General features: G+C 34.7%; 2 protein-coding genes and 1 pseudogene across 2 annotated transcripts; all 3 read left to right on the forward strand.

The window, feature by feature from the left end:
- The first annotated feature begins 1,596 nt into the window (after positions 1–1,596).
- On the forward strand, positions 1,597–4,445 carry LOC143604264 (GTP cyclohydrolase 1-like). The gene is made up of 2 exons (XM_077080797.1): positions 1,597–2,042; positions 3,118–4,445. Exons 1-2 carry the CDS (start codon positions 1,838–1,840, stop codon positions 4,269–4,271), a joined length of 1,359 nt encoding a protein of 452 aa, XP_076936912.1. The 5' UTR covers positions 1,597–1,837; the 3' UTR covers positions 4,272–4,445.
- A 4,517-nt stretch (positions 4,446–8,962) lies between these two features.
- On the forward strand, positions 8,963–9,972 carry LOC143604259 (uncharacterized; annotated as a pseudogene).
- Positions 9,973–12,557: 2,585 nt separating this feature from the next.
- LOC143604260 (protein JINGUBANG-like) lies at positions 12,558–15,049 on the forward strand. Its single transcript, XM_077080791.1, has 2 exons — positions 12,558–13,492; positions 14,435–15,049. The coding sequence occupies exons 1-2, from the start codon at positions 12,716–12,718 to the stop codon at positions 15,047–15,049; spliced, it is 1,392 nt and encodes a 463-aa protein (XP_076936906.1). The 5' UTR covers positions 12,558–12,715.
- The last annotated feature ends 1,207 nt before the right edge of the window (positions 15,050–16,256 follow it).

Below are 16,256 nucleotides of genomic sequence, written 5' to 3' on the forward strand. Positions count from 1 at the left end.
GGAAAAAAAGTCAACTTCCAAGGTGGGTTGGTGGAGTCATGATGTCACACCACTCTTGACCCGACCCGAACCCAACAGACGGTTTTTTTTGAACGGTCAACCAAACTTTTATTCCCGACATACTAGTAAGACGCTAGCATACAAGATTATACAACCGAGAAGACATCAACCGAGTACATATACAACATCAACGAACAGCCCCACAAAGAGGCAATACAAAACAGAAAACCTGCACTAAGGCCGTGTACCAGATCTATGCATCTTGCACGTGTCGAATCTCCGCCAAGCTTCCCATGTCATGTTTCCCATAGTCGCCCGATTTCGAATCCACAAGAAGCTCATAACCTTTACCTCTTCTACGATCGCCTGAACCGAAGGCTCTTTGTGATTGAAAACAGCCTCGTTTCTGGCCCTCCAAACGCTCCAGAAGGTAGTTAAAACCACCGCGTACAAAGTCTCTCTTTGCCGTTGTCCTGACATGGCTGACTTATGAATCCCCAACAAGTCACTGACGTGGAAAATAACTTGAGCCGGTATATTGCACCACCTCCAAACCTGTTGCCACACTTCGGAAACAAACGGACAGCCCGTGAAGACATGTTCGGTACATTCCATTTGCAAATGACAGAAGTTACACAGATCATTCACAATAGGTATACTTCGCCTTTGTAGTGCAGCCGCTGTAGGAAGTCGATCGAGGTTCGCTCGCCACGCCACTACGCAAACCTTTTTTGGAACCCATCTCGACCATACGAAACGTGACTGCAGCCGGGTACTGTCTGTTTTCAGAGATCAGTAGTTTGACTGTACCTACAGAGAAGCCACACAACCCATTAGGAGTGAAAATCCATCTATCCTTTGACCCATTCAGCGCCACATCCCCAGAAAAACCAACATTTCACTCAATTCAGCAGCTTCATCATCGGACAACCCAACCCGCTTCCAGTTCCACGAAAAGCCGACACCCGCAGGGCCCATCCAGACCCGGTCTGTGACAGTGCAACACTTGTTTCTTTCCAGTGCGAATAAGGCAGGGAACGATGTGGATAATAATTCATCATCAATCCAATAATCCAACCAGAACATTATACTAGAGCCACACCCAATTCTCCCTTTGAACCAAAGACGAGTATCGACATTTAAGCTCTCGAGGATCCCTGGGACAGCAACGATTTGTTTCCACGGACCACTAATAGACAACTTTGGTGGAATATTATTCGAGGCCCTAGATCCCCCATGAACCCAACAGACGGTTGGTGAGCAAGTCCTATAAACTCTACTTGACCACCACCACCAACCCAATACATACATACATACACACCCATGTATCTATATATCCCACACACACAAACATCTTAACGTGTGTGTAACAGTTGACAACGATAGCTTTCCTACCCAGATCTTGCATCCTGGGCCCACCCCGAAAAGACACAGCCGCCGATAACCCTAATTCATCAACAACCTCAAAGATCCAAGGTTGGGATTGATTGGATCTATTAGTATCATTTCTTCATTTTTATTTTATTATTATTTTAATAATAATAATAATCCAATACATACACACAAACACATACATACCCTTTCACAATCTCTATATAATTCACACAAATTGCAACCATTTTCTCTGCCCCATCTCCCATATCTCTAACCAGTGGCCACTTTTCCTTTATCTATTCAATTCATCAACATATTAGCCCAAAACAATTCATATTTGTATTTTCCCATCTGGGTTTTTCAAATCAAGGATCTTTTTGTTAAAAAGATTCAATATTGATTGAAAAAGGTGAAGACTTTGATTGAAAAAATTGAATCTTGATTAGGGTTTCTGTGTCTTTCAATGGGAGCTTTAGATGAGGGTCACTATTGTGTGGTTCTTGAAAATGGTGTGAAGCTTGATGATGATTTTGGCCATGAACCAGAGACTGTGGCTATTGAAGATGCTGTCAAGGTTTTGTTGCAGGGTTTGGGGGAAGATGTTAATAGAGAAGGCCTTCGAAAGACGCCTCTTCGGGTTGCGAAAGCGCTTCGAGAAGGGACTAAAGGTAACCTTTTTGTTTGTGTGTTGAATTATGTGTTTGGATGGTTTTATTGATGTTGATTTGGTTGAATTTGATTTGAATTTTGATAATTGGAAATTTGGAATAAGATGTTTTGATAGTGGATAGTCTGTTGATTGTAGGTTAGTGGTAGTTAGATAGTGTACTTGTAAGTTAGGTGGATGTTAAAAGTGCTTGCCAAGTAGGAAGTTAGTTGAACCGAGTCGTTGAAAGTCAGATCTGGCATGTTTATTTCACCGGTACATGCAAAAGTACCCGTTTTGATCTGCTGTGGTTTCTTTAGATGTTGATCTCGAGGTGGGATTTTGACCTGTTACGTTATAAATGGTTGATCCTAGTATGTGTTATCTTTAACGGGTCAAAGTGGTAAAATGAAACTACAGCTATAAATAGGAAACTAGCTACACGGGTCGAAAGTTATCCAAAGCGTGTTTTAAATTTTAATGTTAAAAGCCTCAATAGTAAGCTTTAAAACAAGATTGGTTTATTATTATTCGAATACTATGACCATTATAATCACTTAACACATTAAGTGTTAGTGTTCATAAAGAGATTTGAACTTGATGTATAAAAATGTTTTTGACCTGACATGTTTGACCCGTGCAAAGTGGTAAAATAAATAAATAGCTAAAATAGGATGCTGGTTATACAGGTTGAAAGTTAAATAGGAAGCTAGTTAAATGTGGCAAAAGTCATTCAAAGTATATTTTTAGCTAATTCAGCCTGATCTTGCATGTGTTGACTTGTTCATGCAAAAGTACCTGTTTTGACCTTCTGAGGCTTCTTTAGATGTTCACCTGGAGGCGGGATTTTCACCCGTTTACTTATGAATGGGTTGATCTTATTTAACATGTCAAAGTGGTAAAGTAATTTAGTAGATAAATAGGAAACCATTCAAACTGGTTGAAAGTCATTCAAAGTGTGTTGTAATGTCAAAACCCCCCCAAATCATCTTTATAAAGATTGGATTATTATTAGAATGCTATAACCTTTATAATCTTTTCACGCGATGATTGTTCATAAAGGTTTTTAAAATTTGTGTTGTTTTGGGCTTATGCAGGGTACAAACAAAACGTTAAAGATATAGTCCAAGGTGCATTATTCCCAGAAGTCGGTGTAGAAAATGGAACCGGGCTCGCAGGAGGAGCTGGTGGGCTTGTTCTCGTTAGAGATATCGATCTCTTCTCATACTGTGAGTCTTGTTTACTCCCGTTCCAGGTAAAATGCCATGTAGGCTACATCCCCTCCGGTAAACGGGTAGTGGGCCTTAGCAAACTCTCTCGGGTTGCCGACATTTTCGCCAAACGTCTCCAAGACCCACAACAATTAGCAAACGATATTTGCTTTGGTTTACACCACGGAATCAGCCCGACCGGTGTTGCGGTTGTTCTTCAATGCTCACACATTTATTTCCCCAATTTCCAGTCGGCTTTTCTCGACTCAAACCACAAAAGATTTGCCAAAACTATAGTCGGGTCGGGTTTGGGTACTTTTGAAGATAAAGATTCGGTCAACTGGATTGACTTTTTTGGGCTTTTAAGATGCCGAGGCATAAGTTTAGATAATATTCGTTCAAGAAACTCGTTAAAAGATTCGTGGTGCCAGTCACGGTCCCAGAAAGTGGGGCCTGGTGGTAATCCTGACATGGAGATAGCCGTTGCGTCAATTTTAAGGTCGTTGGGTCAAGACCCATGTAGAAAAGAGCTTGTGGGTACGCCTAGCCGGTTTATAGAATGGCTCCTGAACTTTAAAGATTCAAACTTGGAGATGAAGCTTAACGGGCTTGCCACTATCCCGTTGAGGCCCATTGGGATTGGTAATACTAAAGAACTTGTTAGATCCGAGGTTAATTTATCTTTATGGTCACTTTGCGAACATCATTTGCTTCCGTTTTACGGGTTGGTTCATATAGGTTACATGTCAGGTGAAGAAATAAACCCTATAGGGAAATCTTTATTGCAGTCGATTGTACATTTTCACGGGTTTAAACTACAAGTTCAAGAACGATTGACTCGACAGATTGCAGAAACGGTTTCTCCATTATTAGGTGGAGATATAATGGTGGTTGTTGAAGCTAATCACACTTGTATGATCTCTAGAGGGATTGAGAAATTTGGTAGTAATACTGCAACAATTGCGGTTTTGGGTCGGTTTTCAAACGACGCGTTAGCAAGATCACAGTTTTTGCAAATGATTCCGAGCTATTCTTTGTAGACGTTGGGAAGATGATGATGATATTTGATCCGAGTTCATACACGTTTCTTTGTGTTTTGTTTTTTGTTTGCAATTTAAGAAAGAAAGGTGACAGATTGAATTTTGGGATGCTGGTTTATGTGGTGATCATTCATGGTTGTATCCTTATATTTTATGGGAATTTTGTTGGATTGATAGGGTAATGTTTTTGCTACCATTTATAGAGTGCTATACTACACTAACTATACCATTTAAAGTGCTATAATATTTTCCATTTGACCAATACACACTTTTCCCCACAATTTTCAAGGTGTCTAGATTTTTTTTTAAATGACCATTTGAATTATTGACGGGTAATTATCTATCCGATCATCTCCACCTCAAGGTTTTTAGATGCAAATAACGCTTTGTATATGACTACAATAACTATACTATTAACATAAAAACACTTGATGATAAAAAAAACATAGCCTAATATCATTTATGCTACTAAATTTTTGATGGCCAAAAACTTTAGAACGTAAGTGTACTTGATTAAAACATTCAAACACCCCACTTTAGGTTGAAATGTGCAAAGTGTGAATGATAAAACATGTTTAACATGTCCCAATCTATGAGACAAGTGTACACACAACTGAACTAAGAAACTGATAGGGTGTTTGGTTCGTGAACAAAATCGAATATCTACGAATATGCTCATGAAATAAAAAAGGAAGCAAGAAAAATGAAAGACTATGAATGAAGTAATACTTGGAACTGATAGTTTTTACAGCAAATAAGTATTATGTTGAAGTGTCAAGTAGTAAATATGAAAGTAGTGGTAGCATAGTATCAACATTTTTGCAATTCAAAACCGTCATCGGGTACATTGATAAACAAATAATTAGTTTAAAATAACCTATCTTGGGCCATCTGGTCTTAAGTGCACATATACAGATTCAACAAAGTTTTCCAGTATTATAACTTTGATGCATTACTGGTCAACAAAAAACAATAAAAAAGAGTTCAATGTCCAAGCTTTCACTGTCGTTTACTCGTTTACAGTGACGGACCCAGGAAATTTTCTTACATGGGTCGGGATTTTTTTGGATCGGTGCTCAACTATAGATAATATAAAATTTTTGTGTCCACTTCGACAGTTTGGGTCGGGTCGGGTCGGGTCAAATCGGTATATGTATACATATCTTTATTTTTCTGATGTCCGGCAGTTCCGGTCGAGTTAAATCGGGTTGGATCATATAAGAAAAGAATAGGCGAAGAAAAGATCATATAATCAAAAAGATGCGTGGTCGTGAAGCGTTCTTAAAAATGCATATATAGAATAAAACATATGAACAGTTCTTATCTACAAGTTTACAGTTTTTGAAATCTAGCTATAACATCATCTCGTTTGACATTTATAAACAAGTCTTTATCAATAAAAATCGATGTACTATGCGCATTTGTTTAATTGTTTTTAGAGGATTTGATAAAAATTAACTAATGTTCATTAAAAAAATATTTTGATAAAACAATATCTATACAATAAGAATGTTATTCATATATTAATGAAAACCAAAAGCTTATTGAAAAGAGTAATAAATAATATACTAAATAATGGATGAGTAATGCTAGTATGATACGCAAACAATAATGACTTTTATTTTATACTAACTTTAGAGCCCGTGTGACACACATGACGCTTAAAAGAAATACAATTAAGCTATAAAATTAAATGATTAAATTTAAACTAATAAAATTATATTTTATCAAGTTAAATGGTTTTATAAGTTAAAATTATATTTTCTAATTGAATATTCATACGAATACGTTGGTGGATAGTTACACAGCTCCTTCGTAATCACAAAAAATACGCACATATTGATTTTATAAGTTGTAATTATATTATTTTTACTGAAATAGCAAATTCTAACAAAAAATGATACAATGTTTCATTAATAATGACATAAAAAACATCATATATAAAATTAGCATGAATAAAACATGCTTGTACTATAGTTTCGAAAGAGATATATGAAAACTCTATGGATCCATGGGATGTTGAATTAGAGTTGTCACTTTTACTTGAAACCCGACCCGAGAAAACCCGAGCCCGAACCAAAACTAACCTGACCCGAAAAACCCGAATCCGAGAAAAGACCAACCAAACCGGAACCTAAGTAATCCGGGTTGGTTCTTGGGTTTGATGTCTAGGTTTTGGGTCAACCTGAAAAACCCGAATAAACTACGATGTTTAAAAACATAATATTATTATTAGGTATGTACACGTATAGGGAACAATCTACGCATTCCTCTTGTTCTTATTCCATCTATTATAGTTGATCGACTATTTATTGTTTAAAAACATACTGTTTATTTTACCGGGTTATGTTTATTTAGTATTTGGTTATTTACATAAGGAATAAAAAAGTGTACATTGCTTTAGTTTTCACGTTATAACTTTTATTTACTTTTTTATTTACATTTTGTTTTGTTAGACACCCCAAACTCAAGTAACCCAACTTGAAAAACACAAACTGAAACAACCTGAACCAGAAAAACTGTGACAGATTTGGGTTAGGTTTTGGTTCTAAATTTACAACTTTGAAACCCGAAGAACCCGACCCAAGAAACCATAAACCCAAAGGCAAACTCAAAGCACCCCTAGATTGAATAAATATGTGAGAATAAAATTTTTTATTCATTTAAAATTTACTTCCTATCATTTTAGACCTATATTTGATTTCATTAAAGATATAAATAATTTAATTATATTTACATAAAAACCTGTATATTTGTAATTTCTATAATTTAGGTAATTAGTTATTTAATTAAATGATGAACTGATATGTTTTGATTACACTGACATAAATATAATTTTATTAAAAATAGAAATTAATTTGAGCGGGAAATTGTGGCTAGGAATGAATCTTCAAGTGACACGTGTGCCAGTTATTTTACTTTATTAGAATAGGTAGATTAGGTTAAGTAAAAGTAAAATAACCATATAAAAGTGTGTGCAATAATATTTTGTGGAGTTTATATTTATTTTAACCTTAGCTCAATATTGGGCCATGAAAGATGTAGATCTAGTTCGGTATCTAAACAGGAACGTTAGGGTCACTACATTTTATAACTTTAATTGAGTCATCTTCTTCATTTTTGTCTAACTATAACTTTGTAAGCAAACATTTATGCCGTTGTCAGAAAATTCTTGTTGGTTTATTCTTTTCTTTTCATCTTAAGTTTGAAGTTTCATAGTGGTCGGCGTCAAAATTTCACAAAGATCGGTTTAGATTTTGACACGTATATACCACTAAATATATTATATATTTTTCGCATGGGTCGGCCTACCCCTTCGCAAGCAAGGTAGGTCCGCCCCTTGTCGTTTAAACTATCGACCATAGATGAAATCAGCGTGAGGAGGTAGGAAAATAAAAAAGAGCATTTAATGTTTTTCAATGGTTTGTACTTTGTAGTGTTCTTTTAAGTGTATTTTTTCAATCAGTTTAATTTTTTATAAATTGTTAATGACTGGTCACATTCCCTCATTGATATACTTATATAAAGTACTAGTTGGTCATAGTTTGACCGAATCTATAATATATATAAACGAAAGCATAAAAATTTTACGTGTCGCGATGTGGTCGCTCCTTGTCGTTTAAACTATCGACCATAGATGAAATCAGCGTGAGGAGGTAGGAAAATAAAAAAGAGCATTTAATGTTTTTCAATGGTTTGTACTTTGTAGTGTTCTTTTAAGTGTATTTTTTCAATCAGTTTAATTTTTAATAAATTGTTAATGACTGGTCACATTCCCTCATTGATATACTTATATAAAGTACTAGTTGGTCATAGTTTGACCGAATCTATAATATATATAAACGAAAGCATAAAAATTTTACGTGTCGCGATGTGGTCGCTCCCCTTTTTCGGAGTCACCGGATTTGCTTGATTTTTGAATGAAAACTTCTCATGCATTTGACCCGAATTCACGGGTATGAGTCTTATCAAACCCATATATTTTTTAAATGGGTTATAACATCTCATTAAATTAAAAATTAATCTCACCAAATATCTGATATAAAAATCTATAAAGTAGGGATATACTAAAAATTAAAATATGATTTATTTAAAAAAAGATGTATATTATTTATAATTAAAAAACCAATTTTATAGTAAAAAAAATAAGCGGGTAATCATCAAACCCATATTTTTTTAGAACATCTCATTTATTTGTGAAACAATTTATTATCAAACCATAAATATATTATTAACGTTCATACAATAAAAAAGATAAAAATTCAAAAAATAAATATATATTAAAAACAAATAATGTAAAACAACTCCGATAACACAAGGTATAAAAACTAGTATAGTTATTTTGATAAGAATATATATAAAAAAATGAACATAGGATGAGACGAGATTCTAATTTTATTTAAAGGATTGTAGAGCTATCCAGAAAAACCACCATTATTTAATTTTTATTGTTTTTATTATTATTATTATTATTAATTTTTGGAATAAAACAATATAATTCTTTTATAATTAATTTTGTGCCCTATTACGTATATAAATAGGGCAGGATGAATTTTCAGTTCAACTCAATTCATTGTTTGTTTTCACCATTCGCCTTCACTAATCCTAGGGTTTGTTAATCTCGATCAGTAAATCGATCTGTCCACTCGTTCTTCTTTCTTTCTTTCTTTCTTTGTTCCCGTAGCAATACGATGGCAAGTAATAATAATAATTATCTTCTTCTTCCCCGAGCAGTGAGGGTTAAGAATAAAACACCTGCTCCCGCTCAAATCACCGCCGACCAGATTATACGTGAAGCCAGAGACCGTCACCGACCCCCAACCCAAAATATCACCCACACATCAGAACTCGCAGACTACCGTCTTCGAAAACGTGAAGAATTCCAAGACTCGGTTAGGAGGAGTAACAAAAGCGAAGGACTGTGGCTCAAGTACGCTAAATGGGAGGAGTCGCATCACGATTTTGATCGTGCCAGGTCCGTCTGGGAACGAGCAGTTGAACTCGATCGCAGAGACCACACAATGTGGCTCGAGTATGCTCTTTTTGAGACGAAAAACAAATTCATTGATCGGGCCAGGAACGTCTGGGACCGAGGTTGCTGCCTAGAGTGGATCAGCTGTGGTATAAGTATGTTCACATGGAGGAGATGCTCGGGAACGTTGAAGGCGCCAGGGTAATATTTGAAAGGTGGATGACTTGGGAACCCGACCAACACGCGTGGCTTTCGTATATTCAATTTGAGTTACGAAACAAGGAGACTGACCGTGCAAGGTCCATCAACGAGCGAGCAAAGGGGTATGGTGATCGCGAGGGTGTCGATGAAGCAATCGTGGCGAAAAGAGCGATTGCGAACGTGCCTCCGGCCGACGAGAAACGATACTGGCAGAGATATATTTACTTTTGGATTAACTATGCTTTGTATGAAGAGCTTGGCGCACAAGATGTTTCTAGAGCGAGGGGCGTTTATCGCGAGTGTTTGAAACTGATCCCACATAAGAAGTTTTCATTCGCGAAGATTTGGTTATTGGCTGCCCAGTTTGAGATCAGACAGTTGAATCTCCCGGGTGCGCGTTCAATTCTTGGTAATGCAATTGGAGTTGCACCTAAAGATAAGGTTTTTAAGAAGTACATTGAGGTTGAGTTGCAACTTGGCAATATAGATCGTTGTCGGAAACTATACGAAAAGTATCTCGAGTTTTAAAATAAATAAATAAATAACTGGATCAAGCCCCTGATCACCTGGACCACTACACCCTCTGGGGCTTGGTTGAGGGGCTTGATCCTGTGCCATGTCAACGCCTACGTGTTGGGTTTTGCTTGGCTCACTTGGGGCTCAACCAAGCTCCATTACCCTTAGTCTTAGAGAGAGTGATTTGGCAAAAAGATATTATAGTTGCAGTGTATGCAATGGTTTGGTAGTTTAAAATTTGAAAGAAACAAAGAGAGTGTCAGGATGAGGGTAATGTGACTTCGGCATCTTATGACGAACCTGTTTCACCCATATGGGAGATTGATAGGGCATTGGTCCCCATCTCTCTCCGAAATGAATCCTTGTTAATTTAAACAAAGTGAATCGAAATTGGTTGAAATGTGAACTTCGAAGTATAATTTACTTAATAAATAGAACAATATCGGAATATGTTATCCTTGATTATGATTTGACCTACCACCAAACACCAAAGCGGCAGGTGGGCATTCCTTCCCTTGAGCCAATACGAAAGCCCCTCAGTCCCTCATATCACACCTCAAGTTGGAATAATAAAGAATGTAAAAGATCTAATATGAATTATTTAGAATAATAATTAAAGAAAAGATATATCATTGATATCAAGGTATTCAACATTCAACAACATTACGAAATTCTTCCGTGTAAATTAAATTGAGAAATCTGTTGATCGATAGAGAAATTGAAGTGAAAACAAAATCACTGATAAATAAATTCACTTTAGACATAATTTGAAAGTTGTATTTAATCATAAAAGTGATGACATGTTGTAAATTGGTTGGTCTTATTCAATGACACATAAAACATTGTCACAAGGTGAAACAGAGACGACGTGGTAATTTTGATCGGTTTGCTACCTATGACGCATATATAATGTGACATATTTTCATTGGATATATTTGACACACAACTTGTAAGTTTGTAACTTGTAAATGTAAGGTGTTCAATGGATCGTTTCAGTGTTTCAGGAGTTGAATTTAACACGACTCATATACTATTGATCGGGTAACCCGGTCTATTTCGGGTTAAAATAACAATTTATGGTCCAACTAAATGTGGTGACCAAAACCTTCCATTTTTATTATTTCTTTTAATAGATAGCCCATGTTACATTAATATGATTAAACTTACAAACTTTGTCTTCATAGGACTTCTTTTATTACAAATTTACAAAAAGACAAATCTTAACCTGAGTATACTTTGTGATTGAGAAAAATATATACAACTTGCTTAAATTGGAAAGATACTCTTTAAATATTATAATTAATAGATATGAACCAGTCGCCAACGCTTATTTGTTCAAGTGGTTGAGGTAAGACATCCAAAGACATCAATTTACAAAAAAAGGGTCTTTAGTTCAGGTTTCACGTTTGACATAAAAGGGTAGATGGATTCAGTTTGGGCTAGAATGTTTTCTCACTTATGATAAGTTTCCTCATGAAAGTAGAATGAAGATGATTGAGCAGGACAATGCCTTGTTAGCAATCCAACTGGTTGTTCAAAAATAATATATAAGCCGATCAATACTTAAAGTCAGCCAACTATCAATGGCGGATCCATAAACTTTTTCTAAGAGGAATTCGGTGTTTATATTTTATCTAATATAATAGCAATCAATATATAAAAGTTTTGGATCAGTTTGACAATGTTCGCGATTCAGTTTTAATGGCTTTTAGGTTAAACTGTGAGCCAAAGCGTTAGTAATGGTTTTTGATTATCAAAAACCAAAACTGAACCATACCAAACCGTTACAAACAATTTGGTTCCGGTTTGAGCTTTATCGAGCCTCATATAAAATAAACAAAATGAAAACAATAATTATGCAATAATACGTAATACAACCACAACAATGAAAATACATTATTATAGTGAATATATATCACCATAATTCATTTTGCATAATAAATTTCTATGTTACCGACAGTATTGTGTTATGAGTGTTTAGATAAGTATACAATATTGTTAGTTGTTTACTAATAAACAGGTAGAAGAATGATCTAAAATTGAACACAACAGCTTGAACAACCCTTTGATTTACATGTCAGGTGGAGGTTCGATTCTGCCAAAGAAACATGACAATCCTAAAAAAAATCATAGCGCAGAGTATTTAAAACAATGGCTTTAACACAAATATAATCTAATAGGTTAGCATGTAAAAAATAAAAAAAAGTTTCAAAAAACTAGCCGAATCAAAAATTAAACCCAAGACCTTGACTAATTCCATGACTTTATCCACTACATCATTTGTTTAATTAGCATCCCAATTGGTTCATCCCGGCATTTTCTATTTAACATTACACCATTTATTTCGAAACCCGAGGGTTTCCCATGAACCTCTACTTACTATGTAGATCCGCTCATCCGCCCCTTCCAACATTAACCCTTTTAGCTAAACAACTTCGACCTGAAATCGTTTCACACCTATCTACCTTTATGCAAAAGACCTATAACTTCATGTTAAATTCATGATAAAAGGAAGTAAAAACTCACTCGCTCTTATTTTCCCTATACCTTTTACATATAACTAACATGTAAAGGTAATTATTACTTGAAAAGTACAAATTATGTGTACGTCATCAACCTCTTTATTTCTCTTGCAATACACAACATGTGTATTATCTAAAATCATGTTTACCAATAAAATATCAAATAAGATAATAATATCCAAAAGTCACAATATTACATATCACATAAACCATATTAAACTCCCAAATCCACCATGTGTCCTCTTTTTACCAATTTTCTCACTTTCCTTCAACTTTATTTGCTAAAATACGCCTCTCATAACCTTCTTATTTTCCTTTATAATCCCACAAGCCATCACTACCTTAAACCACACAAACACAAAATCATGGTCGGAAACATTAATTTCCAACCATTTTCCTGTTCTTTTAGATTATTATCAACCCCAAAAGATGACCATGTATCATCAAACCTCAGATCACTCTCATTTTCATTCTCACAAGACTCTTTCAACTCTTCATTCTCCTCTAGATCAAGCCTACCGCCGTCACTCTCCGCCGTTATAACACCGTCAAACACCGTTAACCCGGACTGTTTATTCACCATCAAACCCAACTCTTGTCACATCCTCTCTTTAATCCTTACTAAAAACCACCTCTTTAGTGGCTCATCTAGCAACATAATCCACCGGTGGCCACGTCACCCGGATGCCACGTCGGACGAAGAGTTTATTTCTGTTAAGTGTAACAGTGCGGTTAAGTGTTTGCAAATGGTTGGTGATGATATTATTATTAGTGGGCACCAAGATAATAAGATTAGGGTATGGAAAGTTAATAAGTTTGGTATTGATATTGTTACGAGTTTGCCTACGTTAAAAGACCGGTTGACTAAGGTTTTGTTTGCGAAAAATTATGTGACAATTCGCCGGCATAAGAAACTCACGTGGGTTCATCATAATGATGCAGTGTCTTCGTTGGCTGTGTCGGTTGATAAATCTAGGATTTACTCAGCTTCATGGGATCGGAGTTTTAAGGTAAACAAGTTGTGACTTGTGAGATATGTTTTTTATTAATTAGTTATATATATAATGTAAAGAGTAGTGTGTGTTTGAGTCGGTTTTTGGCTTAAACCAAGTGAAAACTGAAAAATCGGTTTGTTGGGTATTTTAAAATCGTTCAGTCTTGATGATTTCGGTTTTTTTTTTGGGTGATTTCGGATTTTTCTATATAACATTTGAGCTTAAATATTTATGTATGAGAAAAATTGTGAAAAATAATAATGAATTTGTGTAGTATATTTTTTTAGTTAACTAATGGTTAACAAATAATTTTTACATATTTGTAGCTAAGATTTTAAGCACCATTTATTAATTTCGTATAAACTACTTTAAATCAGCCTTTTTTTTTCAATTAAATTACAGTTGTCGGGCCTTTTCAGTTTTGGTTGCTAGCAAAATCACAACAAAACAAAAAAATGTTCTTAAACTAAAATAAAATTGTGAGTTTTTTCTTATTAAATTTGGTAACGTTGGTTATTCCGGTTACTTTTTGGTTCATTCAATCTCGTGTACACGGTGACGGATCCAGAAATTATTTTCATGGAGGACGACGTCACTAATTTTAAGAAGGACGATCAAGATTTTCAAATACAAACAACACTAAAAAAAATTAAAGTGGGCGACATCCCCCCATTTCCAAAGCCTAGGTCCGCCTCTGCGTGCACACCTCTAAATTAAGCATAATTACAATGTAAACTTAATTATAGTATAAACAATTACAATAAACTCTAATAGTATCAATGATTTACGTAATTATATTGTATATATGGTTTGTAAAACATGTTAATTTAGGTTGTTAATTATCTCCTCAGTTATAGGAGATTTGTGGCTATTTATGTTTGTAAATTATTCATTGAGATTATCAATTCAAACTCTTTACAAACTCTAACTAATATATAACTCATATATTATGTCAAGGTATGGAGGAGTTCTGATTTCAAGTGCTTAGAGTCGGTTTCAAACGCACACGATGACGCCATTAACGCGATCGTATTATCCGAAGAAGGCTTCGTCTACACCGGCTCAGCAGACAGGAAAATCAAAGTGTGGAGATTCAATCAACAAGTCCGAAAACATGATTTAATAAGTTCATTAACACACCATAAATCCGCAGTGAATGCTTTAGCTTATGACAATAATCTTTCCGTGTTAATATCCGGCGCCTGTTCAGGTGTAATGATAGCTTGTGAGAGAAACTTCTCCGGTGATGGTGACGGTGGGCACATGATGGTTGTCGCGGCGCTTTTGGGGCATAGAAAGGCGATTTTGTGTGTGAAAATTGTTAACGAGTTGGTTTGTAGTGGTTCAGCTGATAAAACAGTGAGATTGTGGAGAAGATTGGCGGGAAAAAGTTATTCGTGTGTCGGTGTTTTGGAGGGTCACGGTGGTCCCGTGAGGTGTTTGGCCGTGGCCATAGAAAGCGACGATAACGGTGACGGTAATGGGAGAGAGTATATGGTGTATAGTGGTAGTTTGGATGGTGATATTAAGGCATGGAAAGTTTGGGTTCCTTTGGCAAATCTTGATGGTTGATTTATTAATGTAGTTTCTATAATTAGTGTTTATAGTTACATATCTATCTATCTATAATATATATAAATAATAATATATATAAATGAAAACATAAAAATCTTATGTGTCGCGATGTGGTCGTTTCCCCTTTTTTGGAGTTACCAGATTTGCTTGATTTTTAAATGAAGGTTTCTCATGCATTTGATCCGAATTCATGGGTATGGGTCTTACCAAACCCAGATATTCCTTAAACGGGCTATAACATCTCATTAAATTAAAAATTATTCTCACCAAATTATTAATGTAAAAATTCTATAAAATAGGATATACTAAAAATTAATATCTTATTTATTTTAAAAAAGATATATATATTATTTAAATTAAAAAACCAATTTTATAATAAAAAAAATAAACGGATCTTGGGTCTCATCAAACCATAAGTATATTATTAACTTTCATAAATATTATTTATAAATAAGAAACCAATTTTATAGTAAAAAAATAAACGGGTCTTGGGTCTCATCAAAACCATATAACTTTTAAACTGGGTTATAACATCTTATTTATTTGTGAAACAATTTATCATCAAACCATAAGTATATTATTAACTTTCATACAATAAAAAAAATATAAATTCAAAAAATAAATAAATATTAGAACAAACAATATAAAACAACCCCGTAATACGGGGGATAAAAACTAGTATATTATAGAATTGGATAAATTTCGGTTCTGAAAATTGTATAATAGTTTGATTCGAGTAATAATAATATACAAGACTAGTTTAGTTATACGGGACTTGATGATATTGTTTATTTTGGTTAATATTTATATGGGGCTTGATGATGTTGTTTATTTTGTTCTTAATATAAATATAATAAATTAAGATAAATTGTTTTCCTTAGTAAACCATTATTTTTGGTTTGTAAACTTTCGGTCACAAGCTTCCAAATATCTTATCTTTTTAAAAAGCCTAGACTTTTTGATGATGAAACCAAGGAAATTATATATATTCACTTCGTTGAAATAAGTCATTTTTAAATTTTATAACTAGAAAGTATGAGACTAATCAAAGAATGTAATTCATGTGGCCCATTTGAGTGGGGAGGAGAGTGAGCAAGAAAGGGTATTTGTGTAATTTGCTTTTCTCTTAGGTTTAAATTGTTTTACAAGTTTACAAATCGAGCATTTTATATTTTTAATAAAGTTGATTCAGTAAAGGGTCTTT

This window comes from Bidens hawaiensis, unplaced genomic scaffold, assembly GCF_021521415.1.
Source record: "Bidens hawaiensis isolate Kalapana, Puna unplaced genomic scaffold, B.hawaiensis_p1.1 tig00064539_1, whole genome shotgun sequence".
NCBI lineage: Eukaryota > Viridiplantae > Streptophyta > Magnoliopsida > Asterales > Asteraceae > Bidens > Bidens hawaiensis.